Below are 15,273 nucleotides of genomic sequence, written 5' to 3' on the forward strand. Positions count from 1 at the left end.
CTTAGGTCTGCATCTGACTAAGCAAGACTTTTTCTTCCCTTCCTTGCCCCCTTCTGCCCCTTCGGTTAGGACCAGGCAAGCAGAAGAATCTGGCCAAGTGGCCCTTGGCGACAATCTCCGTCTCCAGAGAAAGCTCCCAAGTTACGGAGCCCGGATAATCTGGAGAGAAAGGGAAAAAGTAAAAGATGTGGAGATTTCTTCTTAGTTGCCCATTCATTTAATATGTTCCTTGTCGTCAGAAAGTGCATATCTCAGTTGGATAGCAGTGCTACAAATTACATCTTTTATAATAATAATAATAATAAGTTGGAAGGGACCTTGGAGGTCATCTAGTCCAACCCCCTGCTCAGGCAGGAAACCCTATACCATTTCAGGCAAATGGCTGTCCAGTCTCTTCTTAAAAACCTCCAGTGTTGGAGCATTCACCACTTTTGGAGGCAGGTTGTTCCACTGGTTAATTCTTCTAACTGTCAGGAAGTTTCAGGAAGTGCTAAATTCATATTGAAATGCAACCCCAAAGGTCCCGAGTCCCTGGACAGATTATTCCAAGGGACCCCCCCCCCCAAACACTAAGGCGTTTTTTAAAGAAGTTCCCAGAAATGGTTCAGAGTTGCCGCTGGATCCTGGAGCCTTCCCATCCCCAAAGATCCCGGCCTCCTCCTCATCCGGCGTCTTGGCCGCTCAGTGCAAGAAGCCTTAAAGAAGAGCACAAACCTCCTTCTGATGGCGGCTTCTCTCCCGGCCTTCAGAGGGGCTCAGCGTGTCTCTGGCCACCTCCAGGATCCAGCCAAAGCAGCGGAGCTTTGACCCTCTCCTTCCCTCCCAAACGGACTCTCCAAGGACCGTTGAGGGTCTCCCTCCTTTGAGCCGGGAAAGGCAAAGTTAAATTGAATTCACTTCCAATTTGTTACATTGATTAATACATTCATTACATATGGATAGCCATTTCTTTCACTGGAAATTAAATAGGGCAACCTGGTACCGGGAGCAGCTGTTGGGGGCTGCGGATTTGTGGGCAGACGCGCGGCAGGGGGGGGGGAGAAAGAGCTTCTCAATGACATCCTCCCAATTGGATAAATGTTTACTTCCGAGGAAAGCCTTTCCCAGCCTCCCACATCTTGTGACACCTGACGCGAACATTTCCTGACCGCAAAAGTCTGTAACGTGCGAAGCACATTTTCCTGGCGCGCTTTGTGCTTGTTCTGCTTTCTGATTGTTCTGAAATCAATATGGCCGCCCTTCTCTGAGTGCCTTGGGTGGGGTTGATCCAACTCCATTGTTCTCCACCTGCTCTGTCAAGAGGGGCCGCTGAACCCCTCGGCTTCCCCCCACCCCCAGACATACCTCGCCAGGCAGAGACCATCACTTCAGCCTCCCATCTTAAGGGCTTCCTTATTTTCCCTGGGGACGTCATGGAAACTTGCCTGGGCTATGGCGCCCCAGAACATTCAGGAGGCAAGACTAGGTCAAACACACTCTGGGACGGAAAAAACACTTGAGCTTCAAGGTTATTTTACCCTTACACCCCTGGAGTCTCTGCTCCCTCTTTGTGTCTCCTTCCAAAGAGTTGACAGGTGAGTTGATCTTTGCATGTTGAGGGACCGGTCAGCCAGGGGACGGTCAGCCCTTTCTCCTTGCAGCTGTAGAAAGCCTAGAGCAGGGGTAGGCAACCTTGGCTCTTTTATGACTCACGGACTTCAACTCCCAGAATTCCTGAGCCAGCCGTGCTGGCTCAGGAATTCTGGGAGTTGAAGTCCATGAGTCATAAAAGAGCCAAGGTTGCCTACCCCTGGCCTAGAGAAAGCAGTTTCAAATGAGGCTGTTATCATGGCAGGGAGAACATAGAGCATAGAATCGTAGGACTGAAAGGCAGGAGTCTTAAAATGTCCAGTCAAATGGCTGACCCAGTCTGTTCTTGAAATCCTCCAGTGATGGGGCGGCCACAAGCCCGGGAGACAAGCGCCCTGGTGGCGCAGTGGTTAGGATGCAGTATTGCAGGCTAACTCAGTGCTCGCTGCTGGGAGTTCGATCCTGCCCGGCTGGAGGACAGCAAAATGAGGAACCAGATTGTTGGGGACCACATGACTCTATAAACTGCTTAGGGCTGTGAAGCGACTTGTAAGTCCAATTGCTAAATTGCTAGTTGGTGTTCCACTGATTAATTGTTCTCGCTGGCAGAACATTTCTCCTTACCGATCAGACTTCCAAGCTCTGCTGTCTTCTAATTCGTATAAATCAGGGGACTGATCAAGTGCTTCCTCCTGGAGGGAGCAGGGTCCTTGTCTCTCTCCCGGGCCCCCCAGCCGCCGGCTCCTGCTGTGACGGTGCAGGGCTCCCCAGGGGTGGCAGCGGCCAGACAGAGGGTTGAGGAACTTCTTAAGGCACCCCGAATCAATGCTGCTCGCGTGAATAATGGACACCTCATTCTGTCAACTCTTTGGCTCCACATTTTTCACATTGGTTTGGGGTTTACAAAAAACCTTAATGGCTTTTATATCCTCCTTTCACAGACTGGCATGTTTTGGACTTCTGTCTTGCCCTGAACGAAGATGCCTTGGGCTAACTTGAAGCCCCCTCCCCATAGGATTCTTTGTAGGTAGCAAAATAGGAGTAGCATATTTGGGGCGTTTTTTTATGGCGGCAGTAAAAAGGGAGGAAAACCACCCCCCTCCCGGCAGCCTTGGTTGCCTTTTGGGGACCAGGGGTGTCCATTGCCTCCCTCCGGGATGCCAGCTGGGGCTCCTGACTCCTCCAGGGCAGGATTAGTGGGCCAGAAGTTGTCCAGGTAGATGGGCAGCTGCCTACGTAATAGACAAGGTCCCTGTTCTCACCAGACAACCCCCCCCCTTCTGTGAACTGCATCTGCCTTCCTTTGCTTTCAGCATTTCCACTTTAGCCTTTGGTAATCTCTTTGCTTTTGGCTGGCTTTTGAATATCCAGGTTTCCTTCCTTCCTTCCTTCCTTCCTTCCTCCCTCTTTCTTTCTTCCTTCCTTCCTTCCTTCCTTCCTTCCTTCCTTCCTTCCTTTCTTTCTTTCTTTCCTTTCTTTCTTTCTTTCTTTCCTCTCTCTCTCCTTCCTTCCTTCCTTCCTTCCTTCCTTCCTTCCTTCCTTCCTTCCTTCCTTCCTCAATGTTCACTCTTCCAAAGGTGGTGAGCTTATCAAAAGACGTCCTGTTATTATTTGTTACAATACATGGTCTGCCACTATTTTGCCCTTTAATTAACCCTTTCTTCTTTTCCCAGGGCTTCCAAGGGAAGACGGGTCCACCTGGACCGCCAGGTGTTGTTGGTCCACAGGTGAGCTATTCCCAGGAACCTTTCAGATTCTCTGGTCAAAATTCCCTTTTCCCCCCACAGCTTTGTAGGAGATCTGTTGACTCTCAAATTACTTACTAATTTGTAGAAACCCTGCCAGATTAACGACCGTTTAAATTCTGTATCGCATGGCAAATAACATGTTTCTGTCTGCTTTCTGAGGTATAAAAGTCTACTGCCTGCTAATTATGTTTGGAAATGCTAAAACGTAATTAGTGTAATTTCCAGAAACAGGATAAAGGAGAAGGGGAATGCCACCCAAAGGTTGCATGACATGTGAATGCAGCTGCAAGTTCTCACACTGCGCTGTGAAACATGGTTTGCAAAACCCTGAATGTGAGTTTGCTTCACCAGCTCCAGTTAAGAGAGGCACAGATATTTCACAGAAAGGTTTTAATCAGTCCTGCAGTTTTATTTCAAGTTCATTGGAACAGCGGGTCTGTCCTCAGAGGTTGCTGTTGGCCTCCTCTGAACTGGCCTCTCTTCCCACCCACGTCGGGGCTTTTGCCGGCTGTTAAGAAGCAGCAAGGCAGCGCTTTGCCCTCTAGGAAACTCCCCACTGACCTCTGGGGCCTCCCTGCCCATGGAGAGAAAAACCTGGCTTAAGAGGCGGAGGGGCTCAGAGCGGAAGGCCCTGGAACTCTTGGATGACTCCTTCGCTCTTGCCCACCTGGAAGGGGGTAGCATTGGCAGAGGCTCAAACATGCCGGAGCAGCAACCGGTACCATCATCTCTTCAGGCTTCAGTCTGTTGATAACTCCTCTAGAAATAAGGAGAATGTGGGGAGGGTCTCTCCTGCAGCAGATAAACCTGGTTTTACAGAAATGAGGCAGAGGCTGAGCAGAAGAGCTGCAGCCAAGGATTAGGGGAGATGGGCAAGGAGGCAGCAATGCTGGTGTCAGGACCCACCCCGATCCACCTCTTAGGAAAGAAGAACTCTTGGAGACAGGATTGTCCAAGCAGGAACTTTGACTAAAACATGATTGTCAGTGGATAATCTAGACAGGACCTGAAAACTGTGTTGCAGGTTGATACTTTTAAAGTGTCCCCGAGTGAAACCCCCTCCCCTCAGTCCATTTGGCCAGTCCCGGATCAATTAAGGTTCAGGTGTCAAAACCTTCCAAGGGGAAAGGGATCTTCCATGCCTTTACGACATTTCCTCCCTCCCTTTCAGATTCTAATCGGAGATACAAACCAGATCTCTCCCCCCCCTGCTTTCTTTGTTCTTCTCAGTTCAAAGGTTCTTCCCCTGGTCTGATGACGGCCTCCAGGCAGGCTGAAATAAACACCCTTGTGACAAATGGAGAAGGATAGCCTATTAACATCTTCTCTTCTCCTCCTTGGGGATGGCAGAATCCAGTGAGGGATGTAAGATTTTAGAACATACAGATAGGGATTTATGAATGGGATATAAATGGATTCTGACAGCTGGAAAGAAAGGGAAAAATGCTTTAGGATCAAGAACCCCCCCCTCCAGAAATGGCTAGTTCTTCTGCCCAAAGAAGAACCTCAATGGGGTCTCAGTTGAGCAGACTACAGAGCAGACTGCCCCAGAAGAGATGGTAGATCTCCTTCCTGGAAAGGTCTGGATGGTGGCTGAATGGGCAAGCTCTGTATATAAGCAGGCAGAAAACCCCACGCTCGCTCCCACGGATGGGGTTACCTAACCGAGCAATAAAACACTGGCAGACAACCAAGTTCAGAGGGCACCAAGGCCTCCAGAGCGGCTGAATGGCCTCCTTCAGAGACCCTGTATCCCAGGCAAGGGGTTAGACACATGGCCACTGTCCAATCCCATGATTTGGGGATGATTTGGAAGACGCAACGCAGCCTAGCCACTCTTCAAAACTGGGATTTCCTAAGTCCCTCCCAGATCATCCCAGGATTCCAGAAGGTTGTGAAGACTCGTCTGGCAAGATCGGAGCAACTCTCACTTACTCAGAGAGAGCCTCGTGCTGCAGATGGATCCCACACGTCGGCTAGGAAGAGGGGAGGGGGTCGACAGCTGGAAGGGTCCTCAGCTCTGGAGGTTAATGTGGCCCTTTCCAGACACCCTGAGTTGAGAGATTCCTGGGCTGTCTGGATCCCTGGCTCCTGGTTGGGCAGGAGGTTTTGAGCTGTAGGAGCAGGATGGGTGCAGGTTCAGAAGCAACAGAAGCAGATATGCTTTCATTACAGGGTGTAATCAAACCCAAATTAGCTGCTTGCACTTGGGGCAGCCAGTTTGGATGGTCTTAAACAGGGTCTGGAGAGGTTGTGAAAGCCCGGGGCTCTCTGGGGCTGTGTAACTACTCCCCCAGTCCGAGGCACCAGCAGACCAGTGTCAACACTGGTAGATGGGAAGCAACAGCAGAGAGGTCTCTTGGTATCCAGCAGGGCTTGCAAAGTTCCCCAATGCATTCAGTTGGCCGTTGCAGAACACTAGGTGTTGGCGAGGTGAGCGGTGGGCCTGCTCCAGGCCCTAACTCCTGAAAAGTACTTTTTCTGGGCTGATGCCTACAACTAGGCCTTGGCTCCAAAGAGGAAGGAACAGCATAGCCCTTGCAAATACGTAGGCAGCTACGCAGGACTGGGAGTGCCAGTTCACACAACCTGCTAAGCTGAGCTCAAAACGGCCTGTGGCCCAACGTATTGTGGGTACTGAGTTATTGTCTTTGGTTGGTGGTTTGAACCAGGCTTTCGCATTAGGGGGTTTATTTCTTTAGACATCAGATAATATGCATTGTGATTTGTTAACTCACTTTGCTCGTTATGTGAATTAGGCGATTGAGTAGATGGAGGATGCAAGGCGTAGAACGACACTAAAATCCCATCGATAGAATTAAGCTTGATTTGCGGGAGGACAAACTGGCGGTTTTATTTATTTATTTATTTATTGATGGGATTTATATCCCGCCCTATCTCTCTTTGCACTTCAACCCGGGGTGGGTTTTGTGGCTTGCCTCTCTCTGCTTACTGGTTTGTGTATTTCTCCTGGGCTTTCCCCCCTACTTGCCACCGGCTTCCACCCCCTGAAATGCCCCCAGGTTCCCAGATGGGATTAAGTTTCCGGGTGCCGGTCCTGAAGGTGCCTCCCCATTTCTTGCAGGGCCCCACAGGAGAAACTGGCCCGATGGGAGAGCGTGGCCATCCGGGCCCTCCCGGCCCCCCCGGTGAACAGGGACTTCCTGGCTTGGCTGGAAAAGAAGGAACAAAGGTATCGCCTGCATTGGACTGAGAAGACATCCAGGGTGGGAGAAGACCCTGGTTTTAACAAGTTGATGTTGTACGTCTGGAGGGATTCCAGACTGAAGAGGCTTGCTCTTTCTTTGGGAGGAAAGTCTAGGCCAGAGATGGCAAACCTTTCAGAGACCGAGTGCCCAAACTGCAACCCAAAACCCACTTATGTATTGTTGGGTGCCGGGTGGGCATGGCCAATTGAGTGGGCGTGGCTGCAGTGGTCATGGCAGACTGGGTGGGGCTAAAAAGTTCAATCAATCAATTCCAACTTTGCGAGAACTTTCCCACCCACCCCCCGCAAGAAGTTGAAATTGATTGATTGATTGAACCTTTTTTTTTGTACACGGCAGCGGAGGCCTAAAGCGAAAAGGTTTTATAAAGCCCAGCTGAAAGCTTAGGACTGGGGCGACGGCACGTGTGCCCACAGAGAGGGCTCGGCGTGCCACCTGTGGCACCCGTGCCATAGGTTCGTCGCCACTGGTCTAGAACAAGCCAAGAATTCCTGAATATTGGTTGGTTGGCTCTTTCATGTCCCGGGGAGGCTGTGGGCCTCCATTGCCGGTCGTCCTCCCGCAGCCACCCCCAGGGGGCCAAGATGGAGCTCCTGAGCTGGGTGGGGGGGTGGGGGTGGGGTGGCCCTGATGACCGCCTCCCTCCCAGGATTCTAAGAAAGCCCCCAGCTCTGGGACCCTCTGGAGAAAGGAGGCCAGCGGTGTCACAGCGACGCCGCCTCAAGCCTTTTCACGCGCATGTTTGCGTTGGGAAAGTGACCTCCGTGCTGGGCTGGCCTCCCGAGTGGCCAGTGCAGAGTCCCTTCTTCCCAAAGACAGATTCCCTTTGTGGGTTGGATCTGTTTTCAGACCAGGTTACCAAAAGAATCGGAAGGTGAGCGGGTTCTTCTGGCTATGCCTCTTCTAAGATCAGAGCTTGTAAAATGTCCTTGTGCCAAGCTGGGAAGGATCCGTCCCTTCAGATACCATCCGGGACCGCCAGTCGGAACTCAAACCCCGTAGCACCCTCCTCCTCCTCCTCCTCCTCCTCCTCTTGGGCGGGCCCTGGGGGACGAGGTGGGGGGGCTTGGCTGCCTGGCGCTCTGACCCCTGGTCCTGCTTGCAGGGTGACCCAGGCCCGGCCGGCTTGCCCGGGAAAGATGGCCCCGCCGGCTTCCGAGGCTTCACAGGCGACCGAGGACTCCCCGGCCCAGTGGTGAGTGGAGAGCTCTTCTGCCCCTCCTGCACCCTTGGCGTCTTTGCGGGGCCTTTGCCCGCGAGTGACGCTGCCTTCCTCCCCTGCAGGGACCGGTGGGGCTGAAGGGCAACGAAGGACCCCCGGGGCCGCCTGGACCAGCGGTAAGTACCGCCTGTCTCTGCCTGCTCTCTGCGCGGAGGGTGGGGCAGTCTCGCTTGGGGCTTTCAGCCCTCGCCGTTCCCTGGGGGCCTTTGGGGGGCCTCCACCTGCAAGGCCAGGCAGCTGGGAGAAGATGCGGACCTGACCTCGGAGCTCCTCTCCTGCCCTGGTTCCTGCCTGGGCCCAGTGGGGCAGAAGCCCCCCCTCCACCCCACCACGAGCTGCTCCCTTTGCCGTTGGGAGGATTCAGAGGCTTATCCGTCTCTCTCTCATTCGGTCCCCTCCTGTGCTTCTTTGGCCCTTGGCTTGGGCGTCTTTCCTTTGGTGCCTGTCCTTCCTCTTAAGTCTCAATCCAATCCTTTCTCGTAAGGATTTTTCTAACCTGGCCAGACGCACCGAAGGCAGAGGAGAGACCCAGGCGGTGCTTCTGCTCTTTCTTAATTGCAGCAATTAAACTCTTCATCGTTTGACCCTGTCCAGCCGTGGGATCTGAGGGGGGCTGGAAGAGAGGCAAGAGAGTTCACGCTCTGTCATGCTGCAAGCTTCCTCCATGCATACAGAAAGGGGGGGGGCTGCCCTGTATGCCGCACCTACCACCTTGCCTTCCCCCCCCCACACCCCCCACACACACCCTGGATACGGCTCTGTTCATTAGTTGGAAGGTGATCCTATAAATGTTGCATTTCTTGGGATTCACTTGTGGCGCTTCTTCTGTCCTCTCCGTGCTCTTGGTACTCTACGTCGGGCTTCGCCGGATGAGATTTCAAAGTTGGCAGCTGCGATAGGCAGTAATGTCAACCGTCCCAACTTGGTCAGTTAGGAAAGAAAAAACTCCTGGCCCATGATTAGCCAAAAGTATACTTTACTAAGCCAAAGTGGTTGCAGAAGAGGCAAAGCTGGATCTGAGATTTTCGTGCGCAAAAGATACGATTAACTCTTCCTTGGTCCCAGCCAGCCCCCTGATTATCACTCAATGTACAATCTGGAGTTAACAAATTGTTTGGGAAACGGTCCCTGTCTTCGGGCGCTGACCGGCTCCGCGTTCTTTTGGTGTGACCTGGAGACGGCTGCTGCTTCTCATGGGACCGGACGGCTCGGTTTCCATTTATCTAAGTTCCCTCCCTGCGTCTCAACCCCCGCTGCCCCCTCCCCCCTGTTCCTGATGTCAGGCTGTCCGCTTGCGGTGTGTAGCTTAGCAGAATGGCAGCCGTGACACCCCAGATGGTCACATTCGTCAGAACAGCTACTGTGGGTGGCATGGATGGAATCGTGGCCAGTCCGTCTCGACCCCTGTGGAAGGCTTCAGGAGAAAGAGGCCACTGGCTCTCCCCACTCTCTACTCAGCCCCCTTTCCTTGGGGCGTTTGCCTTCCGTTGTCGCATTCACTAACTTTCTTCTTCCTTCTTAGGGGTCTCCAGGGGAGCGAGGTCCTGCGGGAGCAGCTGGCCCAATTGGCCTGCCAGGACGCCCTGGAGCCCAAGGGCCCCCTGGCCCTGCGGGTGAGAAAGGGACCCCGGTAAGTTGGGGGGGGTGTGCGTGCGTGCATGCGTCTGTGTGTGACTCCTAAGCATTGGCTGGAGCAGATTCGGCAGTTGACTTGGGAAAGCTTCTGTCACTTCTCCCCTTACATGTCTCTTCCCTGGCACACACCTCCCCATATTCCACCATAAACATCTTAATGCCATAAACAGCCCCCGTGTCCTGGTCCACTTGCCACGTCCATGGTTGCTGGCTTCCTTCTTCAACACAGGAACCAAAGAGTTGTAGCAAGAGAGCTAAGACAGACAGTGACTTGCTCACAAACACACATCTGGTCGTAGTTTCTCTTGCCCAGAGAGGCACCCAGAAGGCAGGCAGCTCCACGGAGGGTATGAACTAACGGGGGCTGATCCAGGGAGGGTGACCTGATCTAATACCTCAAGCAAATCTTGCCTTGCCTTTTTCTGCCTGGAGCTAGCAGCCCTCTGCTCCCCCCCCCGACCACCTTTCCCAGACTCTTGATATTGCATGAAGCAGACAGGAGGGGTCTCTGTCCCTCCCCTTCCCCCACCACCCCTGTGATCGATGCACGGGGAGGGGGCTTGAAAGAGGCAGCTGTGCCTGTAGCCCTAACCTCCTGTCTGAGCTCCCTTCAGGGACATTTGCCCTACAGCCCTGGCACTGCTGCTCTGCTGAAGCCTCTGATGCCTCCGATGCCAACGGTGAAGGAAGGGGGTCTCCAGAAAGCCCCCACCAACCTTATACTTTCTGGTGGTCTCTGAGGCCTCCTCCTGGGGCGATGAGGCAGGGAATGGGGTTCAGTAGTGTTGCCCCCCCCCTTTGATTGTCCGGCGGAAGGAAACGGCTGGGTGAAACCTGAAAGGCTGCCAGGGCTGGCAGAGCCGGCCTCACAGGAGGCAACGAGCGACCTTGGGAATCTCTGTCTGGCCAGAGACCAGCACAGGACACTCCTGGGGAGTGAAGGGAACGCGGGGGTGACCCTGGGGAAAGCGGGGGGAGAGAGGCTGCCCAGGAAACATCCGACCAGGTCAGGAGCCCCCCAGTCAGAGGGAGAAACTAAGGAAGGACCAGCCCTGAAGGAGCAAGCAGTGAAAAGAAGCCTCAGGAAGTTTGTATGTTCAGATTTGCAAAATGCTGTTAATAAGGTAGAATTGGCTCATCTGGTTTAGCTGGGAGGGCTGAAATAACGTGAAGGAATGTAAATAGGAAGAGTCATTAAAATATCCCATCAGGATTGATGCTAAATTCTTTTTGGTCTTAGCATCAGTATGCGCTTCCTTGCCAAGATGAAGGGTTTAAATTTGCAGCCCTTCAGACTTAATCATTTAATCAATCCTTAGCTCATCTATTCGTGTTTCCTTCTGGCTCAGAAGAAAGATGGGAGCCCAACAGCTTTGCATGCAAAGATCACCACCTTCCGATTCGGCCGAGGGATCCTTCCTGCCATAAGTCCCTCGGTCTCAGGGCTCGGGTTGGGCTGTGTTTAAGGCTGCTTCCCCAGCCCAAATGAAACGGGGGTGCATTGCCATCAGACCGCAGGGCAGAGCCTCCGACCACCCTGCCCATAGTTCTCTTGTTTGTCCAGCTCCTAATTCCCACGTTATCCCAAGAAAGAGAGCCTTAAATACTGCCTGTCCAGAGAAAGGGCCAATGGCTTCTGGGTTGTGGCTGAGAAGACTTTGGTTTCCTCCTTGGGCTTAGGGTGAAAAAGGCCCTCAAGGACCAGCTGGACGAGACGGCATCCAAGGACCAGTTGGACTTCCAGGTCCTGCCGGCCCGGTTGGCCCCCCGGGGGAAGATGGCGACAAGGTAGGCAGCTTCCATGCAAGGCAAACGTTCTGGCTTTCTTCCATTGATTGTGTCAACACTGCTAACATTGAATGTTCTTGCTTGACAAGAAATGAAGAAGTAGCCATTTCTTGTGTATTGCTTTAAGAGATGGATTAAGGTTGGGAGGGGGGAAGAGGAGGATTGTACCTTCAAGGCCATCTCAAACTAAAGAAGATAAGGCCTTGGCGAGTTTTCTAACGGAAGGGAAACTGATTCTTTAAATTAATTGGAGAATATGATTAATGACAAAGTTAGAAAGGTGGAGAATTGTGTTTTAATATATTGTGCAAGGGGGCAGAGATTTCAGATTCCAGCTTCCTTCGAGCAAGCATTAGGCTAATAAAGGACTTTTAAGGTAAACGATGCCTCAGAGTCACTTGAAAAGCCCAGACGTCGGAAACGTGACAGATTGGTTTGCTTTGCATGTAGGGCCACAAACCCCTGGCAACAAGATGGTTTTCCTCCAATGCTTTCAAACGGCAGGCAGTGAAACTGTGCCAACTTCAGAACTGGCCATTCCATTTCTTGTATATCTTTATCTGTCCACATTTGGGGTGTCTTAAGGGCGGAAGAGTTCTCCCTCCAAGTGGAAAGGCTTCTTCTAAGGGCAGCTGAGGATCCAAGGCTGTCTCTGCCCATGAGCTGAAGGCTATCAAAATGCAAGATGGCCTTGCAGGTGTTGGCACACTTTGGCCCGAATCCGCTCAGTGCTTACGCCGTGGCCTTGCCAAGTGTCCCATCACAGGGCGTAAAGCAGCTTTGCCTGTTCGGAGAGCGATGGGAAGGGGATCCAAAGGCCCACATTGGCAGGGGCTCTGGAGTCCATTGCTGGCAAGGCTGCCGCAGTGCAGGAATTGTGGTCAAAGCCCAGCAGAGGAATGGCTTGTCCAGTCATCCCGTGAAGGAAAGCCCAGCCTCTCTCGGGGTCCAGCTGCTCTTAACGTGAGGAAGGCTTTTTTTTTATTTATGAAAAGCAGGAACTTTCTTCAGATGCCTTTTCTGCAATGCTGGTCGTGTTTCATGCATGGTTTTCTTCCAAGAAATTTCTCAACATACCAAAATGATTTTAATTTTACAATGTTTTTTTTTCCCTGGAAGTGCAGCTTTGACCTGGGGGGAAAAAAATCTACCCAGAGGTGTATTCATTCTTCATTTTCTAGGATCAGACCAAACTAATAAACGTTATTAATTTGTAAAGAATGTATAAGATATGGAGCAAATCCAGGAATCTTCTTCCTCTCTCAGGTCCTCACTGGTTCTTGCATATGACAGTTTTGCCTGTATTACGGAATGATGTTTTCCATTTATTAGGGTGAAATTGGTGAATCGGGACAGAAAGGAAGCAGAGGTGACAAAGGAGAACAGGTGAGCTGTGGCTTTCCCACGTGGAGGCAAGCGAGGAGGTCATCACCCATGTGCTGAGGGATCCCAGCCTCCCTTTTCTACTAACTCTCATGCGCAGCTATGGAGTCGGAGCTGCTTTGGCGTGAGCATTCATGAGTCAAAACTCCTTTTCCAGCCTCTCCCCCCTCGGGGTGGGCCAGAGGCCCCAGGAACGAGTGAGGCCACACAAATCTCAACTCGGTACTAGAGCCCACCCCACCACTTCCCAAACAAAGAGACACATTCAGTTGCCCGATATCATCGGGATGCGCCTCGTTACTTCTTTAGCAAGGTTTTGAATGGCAAGAGTCTAATATTTCAGCCCTCCCCTCTGAGCATCCCTCACCGTGGTTGGAGGACCTGGCAGAACCTGAGTGTGGGTGGGGGAACCCATTCAGCCAGATCCAGCAAAGCGTCGGTGCGACTTGAGAGCCTCATTCCGCGTCGGTTTCCTTCGATTGATTTCAACTTTTTGGCCATTTCTTTGAAGACACGTCTTTGTTTCTTGCCAGGGTCCACCGGGTCCTATTGGTCCACAGGGCCCAATTGGCCAACCAGGTCCAGCGGTAAGTAATCCTTCTGCGTATGGATGTTCTCTGTATATAAAATATAAGCTACGAGGTCCATCACTCCGTGGCTTTAGAGGGAACAGGAGGCAGATGAGAAAAGTTTTGTCCATCTCTCATTTCCTCTCAGCTTCCCCCACTTCTCGTTATGTATCCTTTTAACTCCACGCGGTCTGTAGTTCTGGGAGCATAAATAGACCACACTTTTCAAATAAAAGGCCTTTCAAGTTGAATTGCTTGGCTCAAGAAACTAGAATCGAGTTCCTTAAACGGTTGGTTGGATGGATGGATGCCTGTATGGCCATAACCTTTGATGGCCTGCTGGGTGGTAGAGACCTTTGACCTTCTTCTTCCTGGGATTCAGAGAGCGTTTCATGCGCTGTAAACTTTCTCCTCTTCTTCCAAGGGAGCCGATGGGGAGCCCGGCCCACGAGGACAGCAAGGCCTTTTCGGACAGAAGGGGGACGAAGGGCCGAGAGGGTTTCCTGGCCTTCCGGGACCAGTTGGGTTGCAGGTAACTGTCAAAAGGAGTCTGGGATGGATTCATCATTCACAGCGCTGGATGGTTCCAGCCTAATTTCCAGAGAAATTAGGGTTGCCCGTTGAACTGGGTGTCAAAGAGCGTCTGCAGTTATGATTCCTTCCTTTTTTGTGTGCACATTGACTCTGCCTGTTTGCACTACCCTAAACTGCTTGGGCTGTAAAAATCTAAAAGGGCTTTTAAGCTTGGAGTGTTTGTTCCAGCTTTGTCATGGTGGTGGGTGGATGGAGGGATGTACGAAATATCTGTAAAATGTGTGAAATGCCCTCTGAAACGAGATTCCCTCCCCTCATCGGGATGCCTTCCCCATCTCTCCCCCCCACAATGTTGTTTAGAAGAGCTGTGAAGATCTGGTCCCCCACCCAGGGCTTCCGTGGGAGACCGGGGGGGGGGCGCGGGGGGGGCGCTTATTTTCTCCATCCAACCTGCCAGCTTTTATCTTTACTTTTTATGTTTTATTGGTTTTATTCTAATCTCTCGTCTGAAGTGAGCAGCAGCCCAGCATTGTTGAGAATCAGGAAGCGAACAAGTTTAACACGTTATTATTATTAGCATTATTGTCATTATTTGCAAAATGTGTGAAATGTTTGCAAAGTGTAAATATTTTGTCAAAGTACTTTATTTTGGTTATAGAGTAACGGAGCAAATAAGATTAATAAAATAAGATGGATGATACAAAGTATGGTTAGAAATAGAATCAAGAAAATAAAGGACAATTACCAATACAAGTCTCACCGTTCCTAGCCAGGTCTTCAATAAAATAAGGAGAGTGTTTTTTAGCCTTTTAGCTGAAAACAAATGTAGGGTTTGCAAAAAGATGGCAAAGTTTAATTGGATAAGTTTGATAGCCACAACTTGTAGTCAATAAAGGCCGAGCTCTTCAACACAACCGGTGCAGGCAATGAACTGGAGCACAGTGTCAGTCATAAAAGGTCCAGGACGATATTTGGCCCTCAGAGTTACCAAAGGGGGATCTTCAGCTATCACTGGGTTATCTTTTAGCCAGGCGAGGAAATGGGCATCAAGCTGCTGTCATTTGACAGCTGATCAGCACCAACAATTTCTTAACAACCTGCCTGTCAACAGCAGAGAGCGCTTGTGATGGCTGTCTGTACCACCTGGGTTCTCACATCATGTGGGTTGCATGGATTTGTTAGATGTGTCGCATCAACACAGCCATGGTGTTTGCAAATGCAAGCCTGTCTTCACTTTATCTCTTCAAGCAAAATGTTCTATCTTTTCAAAAGCTAAAGGGGAAAAAAAACACACCTCTTTTTAATTCTTTCAACAGGGCTTACCTGGACCTCCAGGTGACAAGGGAGAAACTGGAGATGTTGGTCAAATGGTAATAAAGCAAATTATTTTCCCTTAAGTGCTAATGTTACTGTGTATGTTCTGGTCAAAAGCTTTATCTTTCCATCCTTTGAAAGGCTCTTTTCTCTCCCTCCCCCAGGGTCCTCCGGGCCCTCCCGGACCCAGAGGCCCAGGTGGACCCCCTGGAGCTGATGGACCACAAGGTTCAGTCGGAGGGATTGGAAATCCAGGGGCCGTTGGTGAAAAGGTAATGCCGTTT

General features: G+C 51.3%; 1 protein-coding gene across 1 annotated transcript in view; it reads left to right on the plus strand.

Moving 5' to 3' along the window:
- The window catches only part of COL5A1 (collagen type V alpha 1 chain), a 203,237-nt gene that overhangs the window by 157,676 nt on the left and 30,288 nt on the right, over window positions 1–15,273 (plus strand). The window contains exons 38-48 of the mRNA XM_083375260.1: window positions 3,243–3,296; window positions 6,403–6,510; window positions 7,650–7,739; window positions 7,829–7,882; window positions 9,289–9,396; window positions 11,082–11,189; window positions 12,522–12,575; window positions 13,106–13,159; window positions 13,566–13,673; window positions 14,992–15,045; window positions 15,154–15,261. Of these exons, the coding sequence (XP_083231386.1) occupies window positions 3,243–3,296; window positions 6,403–6,510; window positions 7,650–7,739; window positions 7,829–7,882; window positions 9,289–9,396; window positions 11,082–11,189; window positions 12,522–12,575; window positions 13,106–13,159; window positions 13,566–13,673; window positions 14,992–15,045; window positions 15,154–15,261 (900 nt within the window). The remainder of the gene's footprint in view (window positions 1–3,242; window positions 3,297–6,402; window positions 6,511–7,649; window positions 7,740–7,828; window positions 7,883–9,288; window positions 9,397–11,081; window positions 11,190–12,521; window positions 12,576–13,105; window positions 13,160–13,565; window positions 13,674–14,991; window positions 15,046–15,153; window positions 15,262–15,273) is intronic.

This window comes from Vipera ursinii (genome assembly GCF_947247035.1).
Source record: "Vipera ursinii genome assembly, chromosome: 16".
In the NCBI taxonomy this organism is placed as follows: domain Eukaryota; kingdom Metazoa; phylum Chordata; class Lepidosauria; order Squamata; family Viperidae; genus Vipera; species Vipera ursinii.